At 40.4% G+C, this 18,903-nt stretch overlaps 1 protein-coding gene across 4 annotated transcripts in view; it reads right to left on the bottom strand.

Moving 5' to 3' along the window:
• FILIP1 (filamin A interacting protein 1) overlaps nucleotides 1–18,903 on the bottom strand; it is a 111,659-nt gene that overhangs the window by 48,598 nt on the left and 44,158 nt on the right. For all 4 annotated transcript variants that reach the window (XM_074819736.1, XM_074819737.1, XM_074819738.1 and 1 more), the window contains one exon: nucleotides 17,471–17,749. In XM_074819736.1, the coding sequence (XP_074675837.1) occupies nucleotides 17,471–17,743 (273 nt within the window). In that variant the 5' untranslated portion in view covers nucleotides 17,744–17,749. The remainder of the gene's footprint in view (nucleotides 1–17,470; nucleotides 17,750–18,903) is intronic.

Below are 18,903 nucleotides of genomic sequence, written 5' to 3'. Positions count from 1 at the left end.
AGCTAAGGAACATCATCACTGCCCATGCCATTCCCTGACTGGGGTAAGGGGATGAGTAGAATAAACAGCACAAGTGGGCTGAATTAATATTTTGTAAACAGCCTCGAATCAAGTATTTCCTAGTCATTCCCTACCTGACTTTGTGACTAAATATTCTCTTCAAGTAACTTTTAAAATAAAGTTTTCAATAAAGTTTTCTAACTTTTCTGACTTTTCTTTGTTTAAAAAAAACCCACCTGTTTTTAAAATGAGCAAGGAAATAATTTCAGGAAATGGCAAAGACCCTTCAATCTTTTTTTAACAAAACAGAGTAACACAAAAATAAAACAAAAAATTAACTCAAGGCAAAGATCATGCCACCCAATTGAGAACTAGCCCAATTATAAACAGCTTGCTGTAGGGGCTTACACTATACAACATTTTGTAACCTTAGGTATCAGTATTGCGCATGTTTGCCAGATACAAAATACAGACTGGAATGGTATTAATGTTGTTTCAGCACACATGTGGGAAAGGTGCATCACTCATGGATGTCAAAACTGCAAGTGAATTATGTGGGCTAGTCCCAAAGAGTGCCAGAAGAGCATGGACACCTCACTACATCACATCCTGGGAATATGCCACTCTCAGTACAGGAAAAATGTTATTTTAGGAAAGTTTTAGACAGGTTCGAGAATATATAATTTTTTATATCCCTGTAAAAATAACAGTTATCTTAGTATCTTCATTACTATGAGGCCAATGCTTCTATATTAAAGAAAAAGCCCTTAAAAAGTCTAATAGGATAGCATGGGAGTTCAGGGAGATTTATAAATATCCAGATTTTATGATGTGTTGTCTTAGGCCCTTTTATGAAGAGACAGTTTTCAGGCCGTCTCTGCATCCTGCCCCAATGAACAAATTCAGTTTCCCGCTGTGTGCCTCGCAGAAGGGGCCCCATGCCACAGGCGCGCTCAGGGAAAGCACTGTGCAAAGCAAGCACCGAAAACAGCGGGATGAGGGGGCAGCCCCCTTCTACCCCATGCACCAAGGGCCACAACCAAGCATGCCGAAACCTCATTTTGTTTTGGTCCTGAGCACAGAAAGCTTCAGGTCCCCCATACCCCATTCCTCAGGGACAGGCACACCTTGGATCCTAGGCTATTTGGGAGGGGAGAAGGATGAATTCATTCCCTCCTGTTGAAGCTGTCAGGCCCCAGACGGCATAATCAAACATTGACAGGTCCAATCAGAGCAAACAGAGACAATGTGGGCTTGGTGATTTAACCCTATGACTTAGGAGAGCAAAGAGCTGGACTCCAGTGCCTGCAATGGTTATTTAATACAGTAATAGCTGACAGAGGGACCAAATGCTGCTCTTTGCAGCAAGCGCCCCAGCCCCTGTTCAGTTGTGCACTGCTGTGCATACTTTTCTTCCAGCCTCATTGGTCTTTAATCATTGATGATTAAAATGGAGCAACCATAGCAGGAGGGAATGAGAGTCCCTAAAACAGCTTATAACTTGCCAGCTAAGAAAGGTTTCTGGAAGCTGCAGGTTTGGGTCCCCCGAGAGCCAGAGCAGTGGGTGCCATGGGAGTGGGTGATGCTGAGTGGAGGAACCAGCACCCCAAGCAAGAAAGAGGGTGCCCAAGGTCAGTTCAGAGCTTTGAAGGAAACCCCTATTCATTTCTTCATCTTTAAAAGTAAGTGATGATGCACTTAGCTCCAGGGGACAGGGCAGGGCTGTCAGCTCTGAAAACCCTTCACTGTAGCCCAAGGGGAGGGCACCCAGGCCAGGGACAGGCTGGGTGCCACCATGCCCAGGGCGCAGGCAGCTCCCCGCTCATGTACCCCTTCTTGGGCACCTCATGTTCTGCAGGCACTCAGGACCTGGATCACGTTAGCATGGCAAGGTGTTTTCTGCCTTTTCTGGGCTTCGCCATTGCTCCTGTCATTATCTTTTCAAGTGTATTGACACTCACCAAGTACTCTGTTTCAATGGACTTATGATAACAGTTTGTGAAAAGCAAACTAACAAACAGACACTCATGTTGCTAGGAAGCATTGGGCCAAAAAAGGGGCCTCATGCTAATAATAAACTCGAGAGAAATTTGCTTTTATTCAGTCAGCAACAACCCCCAGCATAGGAAGAATCTGAAGTGCAGCTAGCCTAGGTCAGAGAGGGGCCCATGCAACATCCTTACCTCCCATCAGCCTCAGGATTTGCAAAATCCAGTTAAGTCTCCCTGAAACTCCTCAGGATAATATAGAGGAAAGGAGCTGAAACAGCAGGCCTGTGTAACTCATGATTTCATGTTTCCTCCAAATGACTAATTTTCCACTGAAACAACTACAATAGAGCTTACATAGAGATGCTTTCTTTCAATGCATAGTGAACAACTATCACTGTATTAAACCGCAGGATACAGACCATTTTCAGAAAACAAGTCAGAATAATCCTGTAGAGGAACACTTGAACTACTTCAAGACGCATACCTGGAAAAGGTACAAGAGGCTCAAAGTGGGGGGTCCTAGCTAAGAAGAGGGAACCATACTGGCAAGCTGTTTCTATTTATGGATATCTACTCTAGATGCCTTTCTTGTCTCAAAACCCAGTGCTGTTTAGCGTAAATCATAAGCTAGGAGACAAACACAAGGAAGACATTTCAAATTGGAAGTAAACTTCTGTATAAATCCCAGAGGAAAGTTGTTAGCTGTTTTGGTAGAAGGAACATGGTGTTTGGCACAGGAAAGCCATCTCTCAAGTCCTTACTTTTGTTTTGTTGGTGCTCTGATGAGAGAAAGTATTCAAGCATGAGAAGACCACATATTGCAACAGCTTGTAACACAATGAAACTTACTTGCGTAAGTCTAGAGGACTCCAAGTTGTCAGAGAATTTCTTTAAAGTCAAGATAAGGAATTCAGAAAATACTTACATTTACTTTTATTTAAACTGTCCTACAGAAAACTCCAAGCTAACTTTCTATCTATACTGTTCAAATTCTGGGTTCTTGAAAATAATCAGACTTTTCTGTTAATAAAGTGCCCCCAAATACCTGATTCTCTAAACAGGAGGAGCAGTGAAGGCAGATTAATGAAGAGGCCACTTCTACCTCTTAGTAATACTCTCAAGGCAAGAAACACAGAAGATCAGATATGTTGAGAGGTGTTTTTCTACACTCATTTTCTCCAGGTGCAAAGCCTGCTTAGAGACTCCCTGTCCATCAAAATCATAGAACCATAGAACAGCCCAGGTTGGAAGACACCTCAAAAGATCATCTGATCTAACCTTTCATGGTAAAAGAAGCCTAGATGAGATCATCTAGCACCGTGTCCAATTGCATCTTGAAAACTTACAGTGATGGTGACTCTACCACACCCATGGGGAGGTTGTTTCAGTGATTGATTGTTCTCACTGTAAAAAATTTCTTTCTTATGAACCTGTAGCTGTTGCCCCTTGTTTTCTCTGTGTGGCTCCTTGTGGAGAGAGCCTCCATCTTCTTTGTAGCCACCCATTAAGTACTGCAATACTGTGATGAGGTCCCCCCTGAGCCTTCTCTTCTTCAGGGAGAAAAGACCTAACTCCTTCAGTCTTTCCTCATAGGGCAGGTTCTCCAGCCCTTTGATCATCTTCATGGCCTTCCTTTGGACCTTCTCCACATGCATCTTTGTTGAATTGTGAGGACCAGAACTGGACACTACTCAGTTAACTCCTTTAGCTGTCCTTGCTGATAGAGGAACTGCAAGGTCGAACTGTATCTAAGCCTTTTTTTTATGCTCACTGGAGGTGCCAAAATCCAAAGGCTGATGACCTAAAATCTTGAGTACATCCATGGAGGGGCTGAAGTACTGTGGAGCACAGCTGTCCCACACAGCTTTGCCCACTTTCCATTCCCTTCTCTCTACTACCCACTGATAAGTGCACTTAGTTAAGATGTGGGTTCTGTGTTTCTACCTGGGAAATACAAGACAGTGCTCCCCTCCCCTCAGGCGTGCATGCTAGCCGCTCAGCTGGAAGGATGACGTGAGGCCACTCTTTGCAGGGCTACCCTGAAACACTCACTTTTTGGCAGAATAAAAGAGAAGGTCCTTCTCTTGCTCTGCTTGAGCAGAGCAGGGGTCTGAGTTCCAAACCTCGCTTTACTACGTGCCTAGTAAAATATTTCAGTGATATAGAAAGGATGTAAAAGGTCCCTGCATAAAATTGGAACCATTTAGGAAACAATAGCATGACTCTGCTGCTTGTAAAAGGGGACCGGCAGCCTAGCAACCAAATTCTTGGTCAATGGAAAGACTGTTACACAAGCCCAGCGTTGGGACGTGCTTCCTCCTCGTGCCCTGCCCTGCCAATTTACTACAGCCTTCTCTCCCCATTCCCACAGTCTTTGGCCTCTCCCATGAGACTGCTAACAAAACTCAGCACCCACTAAACAGGGAATTTTTGCCACAGGCCATCTGTCACCTGGGAAATGGGACCGAGCTGATCAAACTCATTTCATGTAAGGCATCTAGTAAATCGGAAAAAAAATTCAGTTGTATTCAAGATGTGCTGAATGGAGTCAAAGTAATCACTGTCAGCTGACAGTAAAATCCAACTCAAGATCTTTTGCCAGTACATCTCCTAAACTCTTCTCCTGAATTTTGTTTGTAAGTAGCCTTCCTGCAAAATGAACATTGTGCCTCTCAAAATCAGTTACCAGTAACAATTTCCTTCATAGCTCCATGTTTGGAGCCATCTAAAATACATCTAACTACTTCAGAGAAATCTAAATATTTCAGTAACATGATGACAATCCTCTCAACTAATTGAAGGAAGTTTTGAAAATTCAGGAGCAGGAATAGTATTTACAAGGAATACACTTATGTAATATTTGGAAGATCTGATATTTCCAGCTTTTGACTCTTTTCTAGCTATCATGACACTTTGTTATACCTGCACAAGTGAAAGCACTGAGTAATAGAGGTTCAATGTTTATGAAGTCATATTTTTCTCGCCAGTGATTAATGACAAGAAATAACTAACAAACCACAGACGAGAACCTTTACTTCTACTTGTGGTGTTGTTACTTGCATTGCACACAGTTCAGGTTATTTATAGTGCAACAGCTGCTCTGTACTGCTTTAGAAACTAGATAAGGTCACAGGTTCTTCATGTAATGTTGTGGTCTTACCAGTGGCTGATTTCCTAATTCCAGTAGACTCTACAAATGTTTCACCTAGAGCTAACAAACATCACACTCAAGGCGTCCTTCTGAAGGAGATCAGGAGCATGTTCTCACACTGCTTTCTGTGCTATCCAGGACCAGCTCGTGCTGTGTCACTGCCAGGGCAGTAATAGTCTTATTTCTGAAAATTCCCATTAGAGACTTCTGAAAGTGAATACTATGTGTTTGCTTAGTTTACTTTAATGAAGAAAGTATCTTCAGGCAGGTGTACTCAAAAACCTGTATCTGCAAAACTTAATTAAGGCTAATCCACTAATCCTTGTTTAAACTCAATAACTTGCCTTCTTTTCTTGCCTTAGGCAGAAATTCAAATAATTAAAATTAAAGTGAACTTTCTTCATTTTGTGTCATGATACTATGAATATGAATAGAGAAAGTAAGAAAAATTACTCTTGCCTACTGAAATGACACTTTTGTTGTGACACTGACTCCTCAAACCGTCCCTACATTCTGTTACAAGGACTGGGTAGCAATTTGTTTTCCAGGTCAGATGTACTCAGTGTACAGAGCACGCTTTGAAGCTGGGAAGTTAGATGCTCTACTGCATATTGCATCATACAAAACTCTTTTTTGATAAAAACTCAAGAAATATTTTTATCTCCTATACTAGATATCTGAAATAGCCTTGTTTATATCACTCACTCAGTGATGCTAGCCCTGCAAAATGCTGGCTAATGACATGTACACATAGTTTTTCTTTCAAGGAAGACTATGTACAGCAAAGCTTTTTTCTTACCTTTCACCTTAGCTTCATTTCCTAATACTTGGAACTGTGGAGTTCACTTGCATGAATTTCTTTTAACATTTCCAGACTCGGGTCTATATACGTTATTTACCTTGGAGGTAAAGAGATGACTTCAGGGATGAAAAGTGACCGTCAGTGTTTTTTGTACAAAAGTTTAGTGAAATAGATCTGGAAATCCAAGTGATCCCTCAGGACTCTGAGGATATGAAACAGAATTATCCTGTCTTCTCCACACTGTACAGAACTTTCTGGCCTTGTATGAAGCCTTTGGAGCTATACAGTGTATTTCATTTTGTTGTGCGTTATCTTACAGTGATAACACAGAAAGTCCTTCTAAAATCAATACTGGAGGAGAGGCACATGATAGACCAGCTCATCCACTGCACAAAACTCTCTGAAGTGGCTCCAGAAGAATTACATCAGAGATTAATTTGGCCTCATGTTTAAAAAAGTCCATGCTAAAGATTGCAGAACTGAGGAGAAGCAGCACTAAGCAATGTATTACTTCTTACAGCAAGCTTCAAAACAGATCAAATGAGCACTAGAAGACATCTGTCTGTTATTTCCTGCCCACACAGCTTTGTTCTGCTTTATTGCCAGAGAGCTCCATGGATGATGTCACTTTTTTCTGAAGAAAACAGGCCACCAGAGCCTTTCACTGACATAATTAATTATCTGTAGTCTGGGCCACAGCCAGAAAATTCCCATGGCAAGGCCCCGAGAAGTATTAACTCCACACTGCTTGATGTTTTCAGAATTATTAGGGTCTGGGATATCCTGTCTTGTCTTTTCACACTGAAAGAGTGCTTTGCTCAATATTATCAAACTGTGGGGCAGTTATTGTGGCATATAGAATTACAGTGTCATGATCCAGTCAGCACAGAGACCAATGTGAGGGGCCGCTGTCAGTTATGCGCACGGATCTGCATGTTGGGATATGCTCTGTATGCTTCAGCAATGCATCACAACGGCTAAACCTGCTGGTTTGGATTTGCCGTATCCAGTCGTAAGTTTACATCTCAGCCAACATTAACCATATAATACCATTTTGCACATGATCTGAAGCCCGGCAGCAGGCAGACACCACAGATTGATCCAACTAGCCAGCAAGGAGAGGAAGGAAATTCTGTTAAAACACCTTTTTGGACACCTGAGCAGGAAGAATCATTAACAACAGCGCACGAATGACTGTATTCACAGTTCAGGGCTGGTATGCAGCTGCATGATGCAGTGTGCATCCTAACAAATGAGGTAATTAACAAAGCAATTTTAGGTCTTTTCTCTGACCAGCACTAGTCACCACAATGCTTTCAAAGGCAGAGGAGAGCTCTCTGGTTCAGGTACTCCAAATCAGACATGAAACCCAAATTACTAAATTCCTATTCTGGTTTATTCATGCTAAGGAAATGATCTGCAGCTTTCCATATCCCAAGTGAATGGCCAATCATGAGTTGCTACAGCAGTATGGGAAGACGTTAAAATTGCAGCACATTTCCCACACATTGAGGTGTTTTTATATTGCTGGAGTCATGTAGTAAGTTGCCGTGTTCCTTTTGTAACCACAACTTATTTTGTGATCAGATAGCACCTCTTTAAGAAGAAAAAAAGATTATTAATGAAAAGGTAGTAACAGAAAAAACATTTATTTTCCTCTTTCTTGTGTTATCATCTGCACCTTAACCAGTCTGGACCAAGACTCGAGAGATCCCTGTTCTGTTCATGGACCTCTTTCTTGTGCTTCACACATAAAATTTAACCTCATCATGCTCCAATTTCCATTCCATACAGGAAATAATACTTTCCAGGAATACTGTGAGATTTAATTCATAACTATATATAAGATTCAGATACTAGTATTATGAATACTACAAAAAATAATGGCACTCTGATATCAATATAGTTCTCCTATTCATTTTCCCCCATTCATTATATTCTTTTATTATTTCCTTCATGTTTATGTACTTCTACGTTATCATCAATTTGTTGAAATCCATTGGAAACCAAAAAGTATCTTCATTAGCCAGGTAAGTCTGGTTGTCTAAATTGCTCTTTGAAAGTGCTTCATTGACTGTATAAGGAACTGAAGCATCTGAAATTAGGTGCTCGGACCTGAACTTCTGGGAGGCACTTGAAGCTGCTGGCATAAGTACACCTTCTCCAAGAGGAAGAAACTTGCCCAGGTATTTTTTTCCGCAGTGATCTAGCTGTCTTCTGTCAGGAATGAGCATGCATGAAGCGGGATGGAGTGAGAGACAAGCTGGTGCCAGTGGGGCAGTAGCCGTCAGGATGGTGAAGTTCAGAGGAAATCCTTCTGCCTCCTCTGTGCATAACTCAAGAGCGGGATACCAACAGACGTAAGTGTGTATACATGTGTAATAAACTGTATATACAACTTTCTCTTGTCCAAGCATTTTGTTGGCTTCAACAAGCTGGTTTTCAGTGCTCTGTGCTACATGGATGTGCATTCAAGTTACTGATGACTGATGAATGGGCAAGAACAGTAGGACTGCATTACAGCAAGCACTTACCAGCGTAGCCAATTATTTGAACAGAGGAGTTGTCAGAGGAAATGAGGGATGTGGCGTGAACTCAGAGTGAAGTAACTTAGAGAGGGCAGGCAATGAAAGGCACAGAGTGAGAGGTCCCAGCCATGCCCACGATGCCCTCACAGACTCCCACTGTCTCTGAAATCCCCCTGATCCTCCCCAATGTCTGTCCTTCCCCTTGCCCTCCCCAAGCTCCACTTGGACATCCTCTCCCCTCTCCATTCTCCCATTGCATTCCCAGGAATGACCCCGACACTTTTCAAAATGCCATTTTGCTTGAACTGCTGAGACTGCCTGAGCCAACACCAGGGAAACAGAATTTCATTATGAAGCTGACCGCATCAATACTTCTGTTTCTGACTTGTTTAAACTCGAAGGTGACAAATGCCTCAAAGTTACCATGCAACTGTACTTGGGTTAGTCATTTCCACTCATTTTGCTGGCATGGAAGAATTGATGCTAATTTTTTTGAAAAGAAAAACAATCATTTCCAGGGTAAGGAAGACTTCACTTGCAAAATCCAAACCATTCCTGTCTTAGGAAAGGACTTCCCTTCATAGTGTCTCAGCAGTGCATCATTTTGGGTGCTGCATGTGCACAGCCCTCAGAAATAAGTCTCTGAACTCATTTTATTTTGAACGTCATGACAAATTCTACACTGAAGGCAGCAATTTCATGAAGATGTGGCAAGACACAGGATGTTCAGTAGGGCCAGCAGTTTTCTATGCAAAAAATGTTACATTTTCTCGTTTTAGTCAACCAATAGGTGGAGCCTTTAACCCTAGAAACAAGACACTTTCTCAGATAGCCATGTTCTCACAACTATTATATAAAGACTCACATTTGCTTTTATTAAAGCTTATTTTGGATGGAAAATAATCCGTTTTGCTCTCAAGAGCTTATCTGATCCTCAGCTGGAGAACAGGAGACGCAAACTTAATAAATATACAACTGGAGCAGCAAAGTTAATAAAAACAGACTCAGCTACAACTGCATTGTTAAATTAACAACTGGTGACTCAGAGTACTGGACAGCATTATGACACACAAGACATATGCTCATTGCAAGCTCTCCCAAGAATCCCAGATATTTTAAAGCCAGAGAGTCCGTGCATCTAGCATTTATTGCAAAAGGGTTGGCCATGTCCTCTCCCATGGAGTGAGCCTTCTCTCAAGAAAATGATAAAAGATACAAGCTTTCTCATTATTATTGCTCTGAGTATACAATTTCTATTAAGTAAAACAAAAAAAAAAATGAGGAGTCAAGTGACATCAGTTGATTAAAATTATTTTTAAAAGATTGCAAAGGAGGATCAATTAAAGACACTGATCCCAATGGGAACAAGACCAAAACCTAAAAGTTGATCTGGGGCAGCCCTTACTGTTCTGTTTTAGATAGAAGACCAAGAATTTTGGAAAAAACCCCCAAGCTGCTCATACTCTTCCCTCCATTCTAGATGAGATGTTCAATAGATCAGAGATACCTGACAATTATTCTTCTCTCTTCTGACTCTCCAGGCCTAGATAACAAGACACGTGTAGCTCTGTTAAGTACAGCTCAGGCATTAACAGAGAAGGATGTTAAAATGTCTTTGTGAAAGGTTTTTAGCCTACAGCTGTCCAGTGACAGTGACATTTTTTTGAGGATAATTACTTTGAAAAACATACAATTTTAAAGCAGTTTTATTACCAAAGAAATGGCTATCATCACTATGGTTGCTAGTACGTCTGCCCTTAATTTCAGAGGGAGGAGGAAATTGCCTGAACAGCACAATTTAACTATATTTCAGTATACTATCTTTTTTTTCTTTTTCCCTCTCTCATAAAACAGCAGGGTTCTATTTTAAAATTCATGATTCTGGGACTTGCTAGACAGGCCCTTCTTAGCTCCCATGATATCTCCTGCACTTTGCACAGCAATGATTGCAAGCTACAGAAAAAAAAAAATTCTATTCTGGGCAAAATTAATCTCTGGTTATAAATTATTCATTGAAAATAGAATAGAGCATTTGTGGTCTGATGTCTGTCCTAACTTAATTTATTTTTTGTCCTGCAAAAGCCTGTTTCACCAGCAAAACACAAACAAACAAACAAGGGGTCAGTGAGAGGGGAGAGAATTTTTAACTCATTGTACTGATACTCTTACGCCAGACATTTTTAGGCATATTTTTAAGCTCTCATTTTGCTACAGTGTGGATTCCATCTTTCTCTTCGTTGTCTTGCCTTTTCTATGTCTCTAGCTTGGCTCCATTTATCACTGTTGTATTCCCCCTTTCCTTATACTCTTTTTCTTCTGTTGCCCAACCTCTTTCCTCTCATTCCATTCTCTTTAAGTCACCTCTCCCTCCTCACATTAACCCTATCTTCTCTTTTTCCCTGTAGCTCTGCACATGCCAAGGTTTTTCTCTCAGGGAATTTGAATTTCATCTGTATAATATACTCAGAAAATCCTAAACTTTTTCAATCCAATTAACAAGACTTCACAGTTATAAACACTTATGCAAAGCTATTCTACATGCACTTCTCTCTGGCTTTACCTATTCTTTCCACAGTGGCTCTTCTTCAGCTTCTCAAACTGTGAGATATTGATAATGACCATTTGAAAACTTCTCTTCACTCTGTTACGTACTTTTTCCTCTGGTGCCAAGGCATCTTGTCCCAACTTTCTCTTCTGACTTTACTATTACCTAAAAGAAACACATCTGGTTTCTATCTATCTATCTATCTATCTATCTATCTATCTATCTATCTATCTATCCCATATTCCTAGCTTGAGCTTTCAGGCAGCTCAATATTTAATAATATTAATGCAAGAGTATCAAGAAAGGCACTGAAGAAAAAATATAGGAGTTTGTACAGTGTTTTTAACTAAGCAATACCTACGTGGCTATCATAAAGTTGTTTCGACATCTCAGGAAAGTCAAGTTCAAAACAAAAGCAGTTCAAGGCATTACATGAAAGTTTACACATTGCAGCAAGAGGAAAAAGAGAGAGAAAAACATCATAACTACAGCTATAGAGTCAAACTCTGGCTTATATCAATCAGACTGACAAATGATGGGAAGGCCAAGTAAAGCCACATCAGTAGAGAAACAGAAATATTAAACACAGTGTACAAGGCACCAGTGAGCTCTCTCCTACTGCACCATGCACAGTTCCAGCTACAGAGGTTAAGAAAGATGAATCCAGGGTGTAACTGGTGCTGATCAAGCGGTGATGGAAGATGTGGAAAGTCTGTTTTGCTGGAGGAAACTAAAAGGATGTGGCATGGCTAGAACAGCAAAACAAAGGCTCAGAGAGTGTGAGACTGCTGTCTACAAACATATCAGGCATGGCATTACACAGCAGAGAGAGAGGTAGGATTTTCAAAGCATGATTGGTGTATAACACAATTTCATAAAGGTTTCACTAGGCATAATTACAATTGCACTAGAAATTAAAAGAAATAAATTTGCTAAATGTTAAAGCTTTTCAGTTCTGGAACTATTTTCCAATAGGAGTATTGAAGGTAAACAATTCCACCTAATCTTAAAACACAGCTTGATAAATTCATGACAAAGGTTAAATGAAAGGCTTGCCTAAAGAATTAGCTGCTGGGACTTGATTTACAGCAGATCTTCTAGAGTTTTAGGTCCAGAATTCTCAGGAAAATGGGTCAGTCAATGCATCTGCAGTATGAGGACGAGGAAGTGACAAAAAGGGAGAATAGGGAAAAAGGTCACAACTAGAGAAATAAAGAAGGGAAGGAAAGCTGAAGAAAGAGGGATAGATAGACCTTGGGAAAGAGAACAGAACAGAATGATTATAGAATAGAGTGTATTAATAAAATATGTAGCTATACAAAAAGGAAAGACAGTAGAAAGTAGAAAATTGGAAACAGTAAGCAATTTTCCTTTTCCTCTTTACATTTACAAAGCTTAGTTTTCTGATAGACAGACACTAAAATAGCAAAATACCTTTAAAAATGTTAGAATGCAATAGGTAGTAGTTCACCTATACCCATGTGGGTACCTGCTATTTCAGTTTGTTAAGAAAGAGGATTTCCCTTGTGGCAAGATGTACAGCCACTGGTATCTCAGTGTTTCATAACGACCTTACCAGGGAGAACAAAACACACAGCCCTCATCCACCTCTGCTAACCCTTTCGTGATACACCCAGGTGAAGAAGAAAGTCTGGCAGCCCACCTGAAGGTGAGCTCCTCCTGGCTCTGTTGGATGAGAGAGCTCCTTCCCCCACAATTACCTTGTTTCAACCATCAGCAACCAGCCCCTGTATCTTCCCTACAACAATCTCTCCTGCAGCTGATGAAGCCACCAGTGCAATCTGCAGTTTCACAGTGGCACAAATGCAATTAACCTACTGTGCCAATCAGTGCCACAAATGCAATTAACCTACTAACCCCAGGTTGGCAGTCTTAATCCTGGAATGATGTTTTCACTAACAACCTCATCAGAGAGACCAAATCAAAATGGACATGATGGGGAGTGTTGGCTTCAAGCCAGGACCAGAGATACAGGGGGAGCACACATTGCCATGGGATGCATTGGCTGCTGCTCCCCAGGCAAGGGGGGACATCCTTCCTGGGGAGCTATCACTCTGATGCCTTGCATGAGCACTCAAATTAACCATTAAATGCAGTTTTAAATAAATACAGATTAAAGGAAAGGGCTTCTTTGACAATGGAGTCATTTGGTCTCCCCTTGAAGGAGGGATGCTATGCAAATAGCATATGCAAATGCCTCTGAATACCTGCTACAAAGTGTTTCCCTTCAAAAGTCTGTCCAAACCCAGTGTTACATTAGATCATTTGGAAGCTTGAAGACTTCTCAGGAATTGTGGCTTGTGATTAATGTATATATAACATGTATATTAGCCATTCTGTTCTCCAAGACATCACATTTCACATATTGCCTATTCATATCCTCAGACCTGCAACAGAGGAAATGTACAGCTGATACCTCAATATGTATTTCATTTACACCCCACAGCTGCCCAGCTCTGAGGAGCAGAGCTTTGCTCCTCCACGGCACCAGACTCTCAGGAAACATTTCCCTCAGTCCTAATGTGTGCAAGGGACCTCAACAGGAATAGGTGGCTGAGCTGCAGGGGATGAATGCCATTTCTGCACTGGAGAAACACAGTAAAACACCAGCTATAATAAAGGCCTCAAGTGGAAAAGTTGCTTCTATTTAAATTGGTGTGAAATATAGGAAACTGTCTCCCAAGATTAAACTGTCATCTGGAAATAGGCACAGAACCTGGCTAAGAAATTATTTTTCTTGAAAAACCCAATGATTTGTAGTGGGATGCTGTCTTCATAAATGTACTTTTATTAGTGTGGGGTTTTTTTTCCAAACATGCAATAGAAGACTGAATGGTAAACATGTATGAATACTGCTTCTCATTTCCTTTTGGGCCCCTAATCAGGAAATGTTGAAAATCAGTGTTGGTATTGCTAGAGATTAATGGCTGCTGCTCAGAAAGTGTACAGGGAATATATTCCTGCCAGGACAAATACATAGGTCGTCGGACAAAAATCTGTGAACCACAGATAGGATTATATCATCATTGTAAAGATCCATACCGTCTGTGTTGCTCTGTAATTAATAATATTCACATGTTGGTTTGACTGAAATCACTGTAACAACCAGGCAAATTAATGCCATGCCTTCATGGTTCAATTTCTTCTACTGGTGTTTGAAGTTTTCATTTTGCATCAGTTTTGCAGTATTTAAAAATTAGATTTTTTTTTTCTAGGTTTAGGAATAAATCCTTCATGGACTTTTTGCCTCTATATATTCAATATGTGTTTAAAGACCATATAATCACTGTTTTTTTATATGAACACTGAGATCTCACAAGAGAAAAGACACTCCACTGAGCTATAAGGCCTTTAAAATCAATCCCTGTCATCAGTTCATTTGTTTCCCACTCTCCTTCAGAGAGGTTGTACTTAAGAGCTCTCCTGCCATGTATATTGGGATACATTTTTATCGCTACAGCTTCTGTATATTTTTTTCCCCTTTTGTTTTCTTACAAAATAAGGCCTAGGCTATGGTGACCTCAGCCGTTTATGAAAACCTTGCCTTCTCTATATTCAGTAAGTGCACAGGGCCCAGCCAGGAAATCTGACGACAGGCAGAGCTGTGTCCAACTTGGCCCTAGAAGCTAAAGCACAGGCAAGGTACCTGAGGTCATTATAAATTTTTTTTTTTTTTAAAAAAAAAGAAGACAAACAACTCTGCTAGGGCATGTCTCCATGGTTTACTGGTATGTTCACCTTCAAAATGAAGAGCTGGGAGGTCAAGTCCCAAAGTAAGGACTCAAAATTGATACCAACAGCAACGTGGCATGGGTCTATGTTTGCTATGTTGTTAGATTATGTGAATAGTGAACTAAGCACATGAACCATATGTATACATTACCAGTTTACCCTGCTAACCCCATGGTTGTCATGACCAGATTGCTTCCCATGAGTGAGCTCGCTGTTTACAAGGTTCACAAGGCAGTGTCACTCTGCTCTGTGTTTGGTAGTACAGGCATAAAATCTCCCCTGCTCACGGTTGCTGAGTAAACAGCCATGGTATTTTACCCCATTTTTTTCTTAAAAAAAGTATTGTATTGCTCTACAGGTACAGCCTGCTGTTATTCTCAAAACAAAATCTTATATATGCCTATATAATGTTTGCTTTGACAGTACTGAAATGGCTTCAAAATAAACCCAGTCTGATTTGTCAGTCCAACAAAATGTCAGCCAGCCACCAGAGATGTCCGAACAGATCTGAAAATGAAAAGCCACGAAATTACTCAGTGCATTAGGTCACTGTGACAGCCAGGAGGTAATACCAGAATATTTATTTTGGCTGGAGTCTTCCTTGGCTCATCTTCATTTCTAGTGTCAAAGCCAGGCTCTCATCTCAAGCCAAAGTGCTGTAGCTTGCCCACTTCAGTAATGGTTCAACATGGGTACCAGGTAAATAACTAACTAAAATGGGGTTTTTGAAATGAAATTAAAAACTCCTGTGGGTTAAAAAGAATAATGATTTTCTTCCCTGCCTGGCAGTAAGGAGCAGAAGAACAGATGCTACGGCTACCAGTGTGGCTGTCCTCACAATCCTCCTGTGATGGTGGGAAGCTTCAGCAGTGCCTAAAATCTCTGTGGGGTCTGTATGTATGAATATCCCTAAAAGTATTGTTCAGGGCAATGGAAGTATCATCTTGGTGAGGATTTTCAGCCCATATTACAGTGCAGATGGCAACTGTCCCCAGCATCCCCATAGAGACAATGAGAACATGAGCAGTCCTTTAAAGGTTGTGTAACTCCCCCACAAAGTAAGACTATGTTGAATAGCCACATTTCCATGCATTGAACAGGAGAATTACTCAGATATAAGAATAAAGACCACATTTATTGCCACCCAGGAAACATTAGTGACTTTCTTTGCCTCCCCCTTCCAGACCATCAAGGTGACTTCAGGGTAAATTTTTATGAACAACATGAACATGATACATTTCTAATGAGGTTTGGCTCTATTCACCACTGAGGCTGCATGGTAGCTCCATCTTTTAGGAAATGACATATACAATTTTGTATAAAGTAAAACGAAGCATTAGAAATATGGATACTGTTCTGTAATCAGAAAATATTTTTTCCTTTTCAAAATTGCATTCAACAGATTTTCTTGCTTTTTTCTCCAGTTTTTCACTGCAGAATGACTGTTCTCTGTCTTTGTGACAAAATTACTTACTTTGAATGCATATTTTCTGAAACTTAAAAGTACTTTTCGACAAACTGAAGGTGAATTAAGTAGCGGAAGAATGATACTTAATAAGATGAAATCTGTGTTGTGATAATGGTGCAATTCAGGTGACTCATATACCAAAGAAATTAAACAATCACTTCCAAAACAATTGCTTCACTTCTTATCTGCTTCAGAGATAAGATGGTAACAAGTCCAAAATTAAAGTAAAAATGTTACGAATGTGGGTTTCAGGGAAAAAGTAAAGCCTTATATGAAATGTTAAATAATTACAGTTAACTAGGATTGAGACATAAATGTTTTCACACAGGTTGGGCAGTTTGTGTTTGTCCATGGATTCAGTGAAAAATATCATTAAATTGCAAACAGAAGAATATATAAATTTGGCAAGCAATCCTACCACAAAAGGGGATAAGTTTTGAAAAGTCAGAAGTCTTCATGGTGACTTTTTGATAAACCGTGTTTCAGCTCTTTATTTTGAAATCGCATTTTCCCTGAAGGCTGAGACTCCTGAGAGCTCAGTGATTTATTAGCAATTAAGAGAATCCTCAAAACTGGATGGAAATTTGGGGGATGTGAGTTAAGCACAAAATCCGGCTGTCTGCCATCAAGGACTTACTACTGAGCTGAGTAAACATGCAAATTGGGACAACTGAGAAAACTTTCAAGCAAGCACTACTCCAAGAAATAAAACTAATGTGCCTTTGCAAGGCAGGGAATATGCAGAGTGCTGGAGGCCAGGCTGGACAGGCAGAGCTTTGGCTGAGCCCTGAGCAACATCTGAATATGCAGAAGGTCCAGGGGCCATCTTAAGTCCTTTTATCAGTATTACTGACTTGAAGATTTGTCCCTTGAATATTTGTATTACAGATTATAATTACACTCACTATATTTGCTTGTCTTTTTCCAAACTGATTCCCCCGTTGTTTTCTGCTTGTTTTTAAGTGTTCAAGACCTTCAGATCCCCCTTTCTTCATCAGTTGTGGCAGGTGTTTATAATTTATTTTGCTTTGGTAGGTGCAGATAGAGAGGGTAAATAAAGCGGTACTTAAAACTATAACTATCCTGTCAAACACCAACTACCCCTGCTCTCTCCTTACGGTCCTTTGCCTCAAATTTGCACGTCACTGTCAGTTGAGCCCTGTGCATCTCGGACAACCTAAAAAAAAAAAAATCGATACATAGGAAATATAGTAAAAAGATGTTTAATTTACCTGCAGTTCTCCTTCCATTATACTGAGTAGTTTTATTAAGTCTTCTTTAGAAAGCTCTATGGACTTCTTGTTCTTTCGTTCAGTAGGTCCAGGTGATTTTGAGTGCCGTTTGACAGTTGCTGAAACCATGACCTCATCTTCCTTCTGATGAGGTTTGTTCTTTTTCTTGGCATCCTCCTGAAGTTTTTCATTCTCTGCATGGCTGATGACAGGCTTGGAACTGGAGAAGTGCCCGATAGACGAGCTTTCTCCACCTTGGTTTCGGGATCTCATCCCTACCTAGAAAGAAACAAACATAAAGATGCATTTATAAACAAAATTACTTACAAGAAGCCACAGTGGAAATACTGCCTTTTGGAGCAACAATCTAAAACTGAAAAATACTGTCATGCTCAAGAGATGGCAGTAGAAGACCCAACCATTTCAACAACTCTGTGTGTGGCAGACAGTGAATCCAGGGCACTAATTATAAATTTAAGAGAGTCCTAAAGTGAGGGCAACCATCTTTTTCAGCATGCCAAGATGCTGATATGAATTAAAATGTATGAAACTTGCAAGTGAGGTAGGAAAACTATACAGAACATTTTCCAGTGTTCCCTTTCCTTTAGTCAACACCTTGATCATTCACAGTTCATCGCTACAAAACAAAGTAGGTTGTTAAGTAGATCTTATTTTAACATGAGGTTTACTTGAGAGACAGGAATGCAGTTAAATTTTAGAAAAGCATATTTCTTGAATATAAATTGTCTACGAGAGTGGAGTGACAATACATGACAAACAAAGGTCAGTCCATAGTTTCCTTGAGGGAAACAATGATTTTATTCCAGGTAACCAAGAAAAATGGAGAATGCAGACTAAATCAAGTGGTAAACTCCATCTTAAACTAAATACTGCATAAGATTATTAAACAGAAAGTTCCATAAAGGGAAGTTGAAAACAAGTTTGAAAAAAGAGCACAGAAGGGCATGAAACCACTAAGAGGTAAATGGGCAAGATAATGCAGTCCTTCCACCAGACTCAGGGCTTCTCCATAATGTCAGGTCATGGCTATTGAATGCTCACATCTCTGCCCTCTTAAGCACCTACACTGCACTCTTAGAGTATGTCTATCCTAGGAAATTAAGCAGTGAAAGCAAATGCTCCTGAGTTCTGGCACTTGACCTACTGTACTGCTAAATTTTTAGCACACTCCTTGGCACACTTCAGGTCCAGGCAAACTATCACTCTGCCAACCAGTTCCTGGGCACAATTCAGGAATTAACACAGGCCGGGTCCAGATGAATCCTGTTCTGGAAAAGAAGAGAGTTTAGTAGTACGAGCATGGTTGGATTTTGCTATTTGACCCCAGGGACAGAACAGGGTCCCTGGGTCTGTTTAGTTTACAAGTAACATAGCCTTGGTGTCACACAAAACATTAGCTGTGAAAATCATCC

This window comes from Strix aluco, chromosome 3 (assembly GCF_031877795.1).
Source record: "Strix aluco isolate bStrAlu1 chromosome 3, bStrAlu1.hap1, whole genome shotgun sequence".
Lineage (NCBI taxonomy): Eukaryota > Metazoa > Chordata > Aves > Strigiformes > Strigidae > Strix > Strix aluco.
This window is presented reverse-complemented; position numbering and strand designations above follow the sequence as displayed.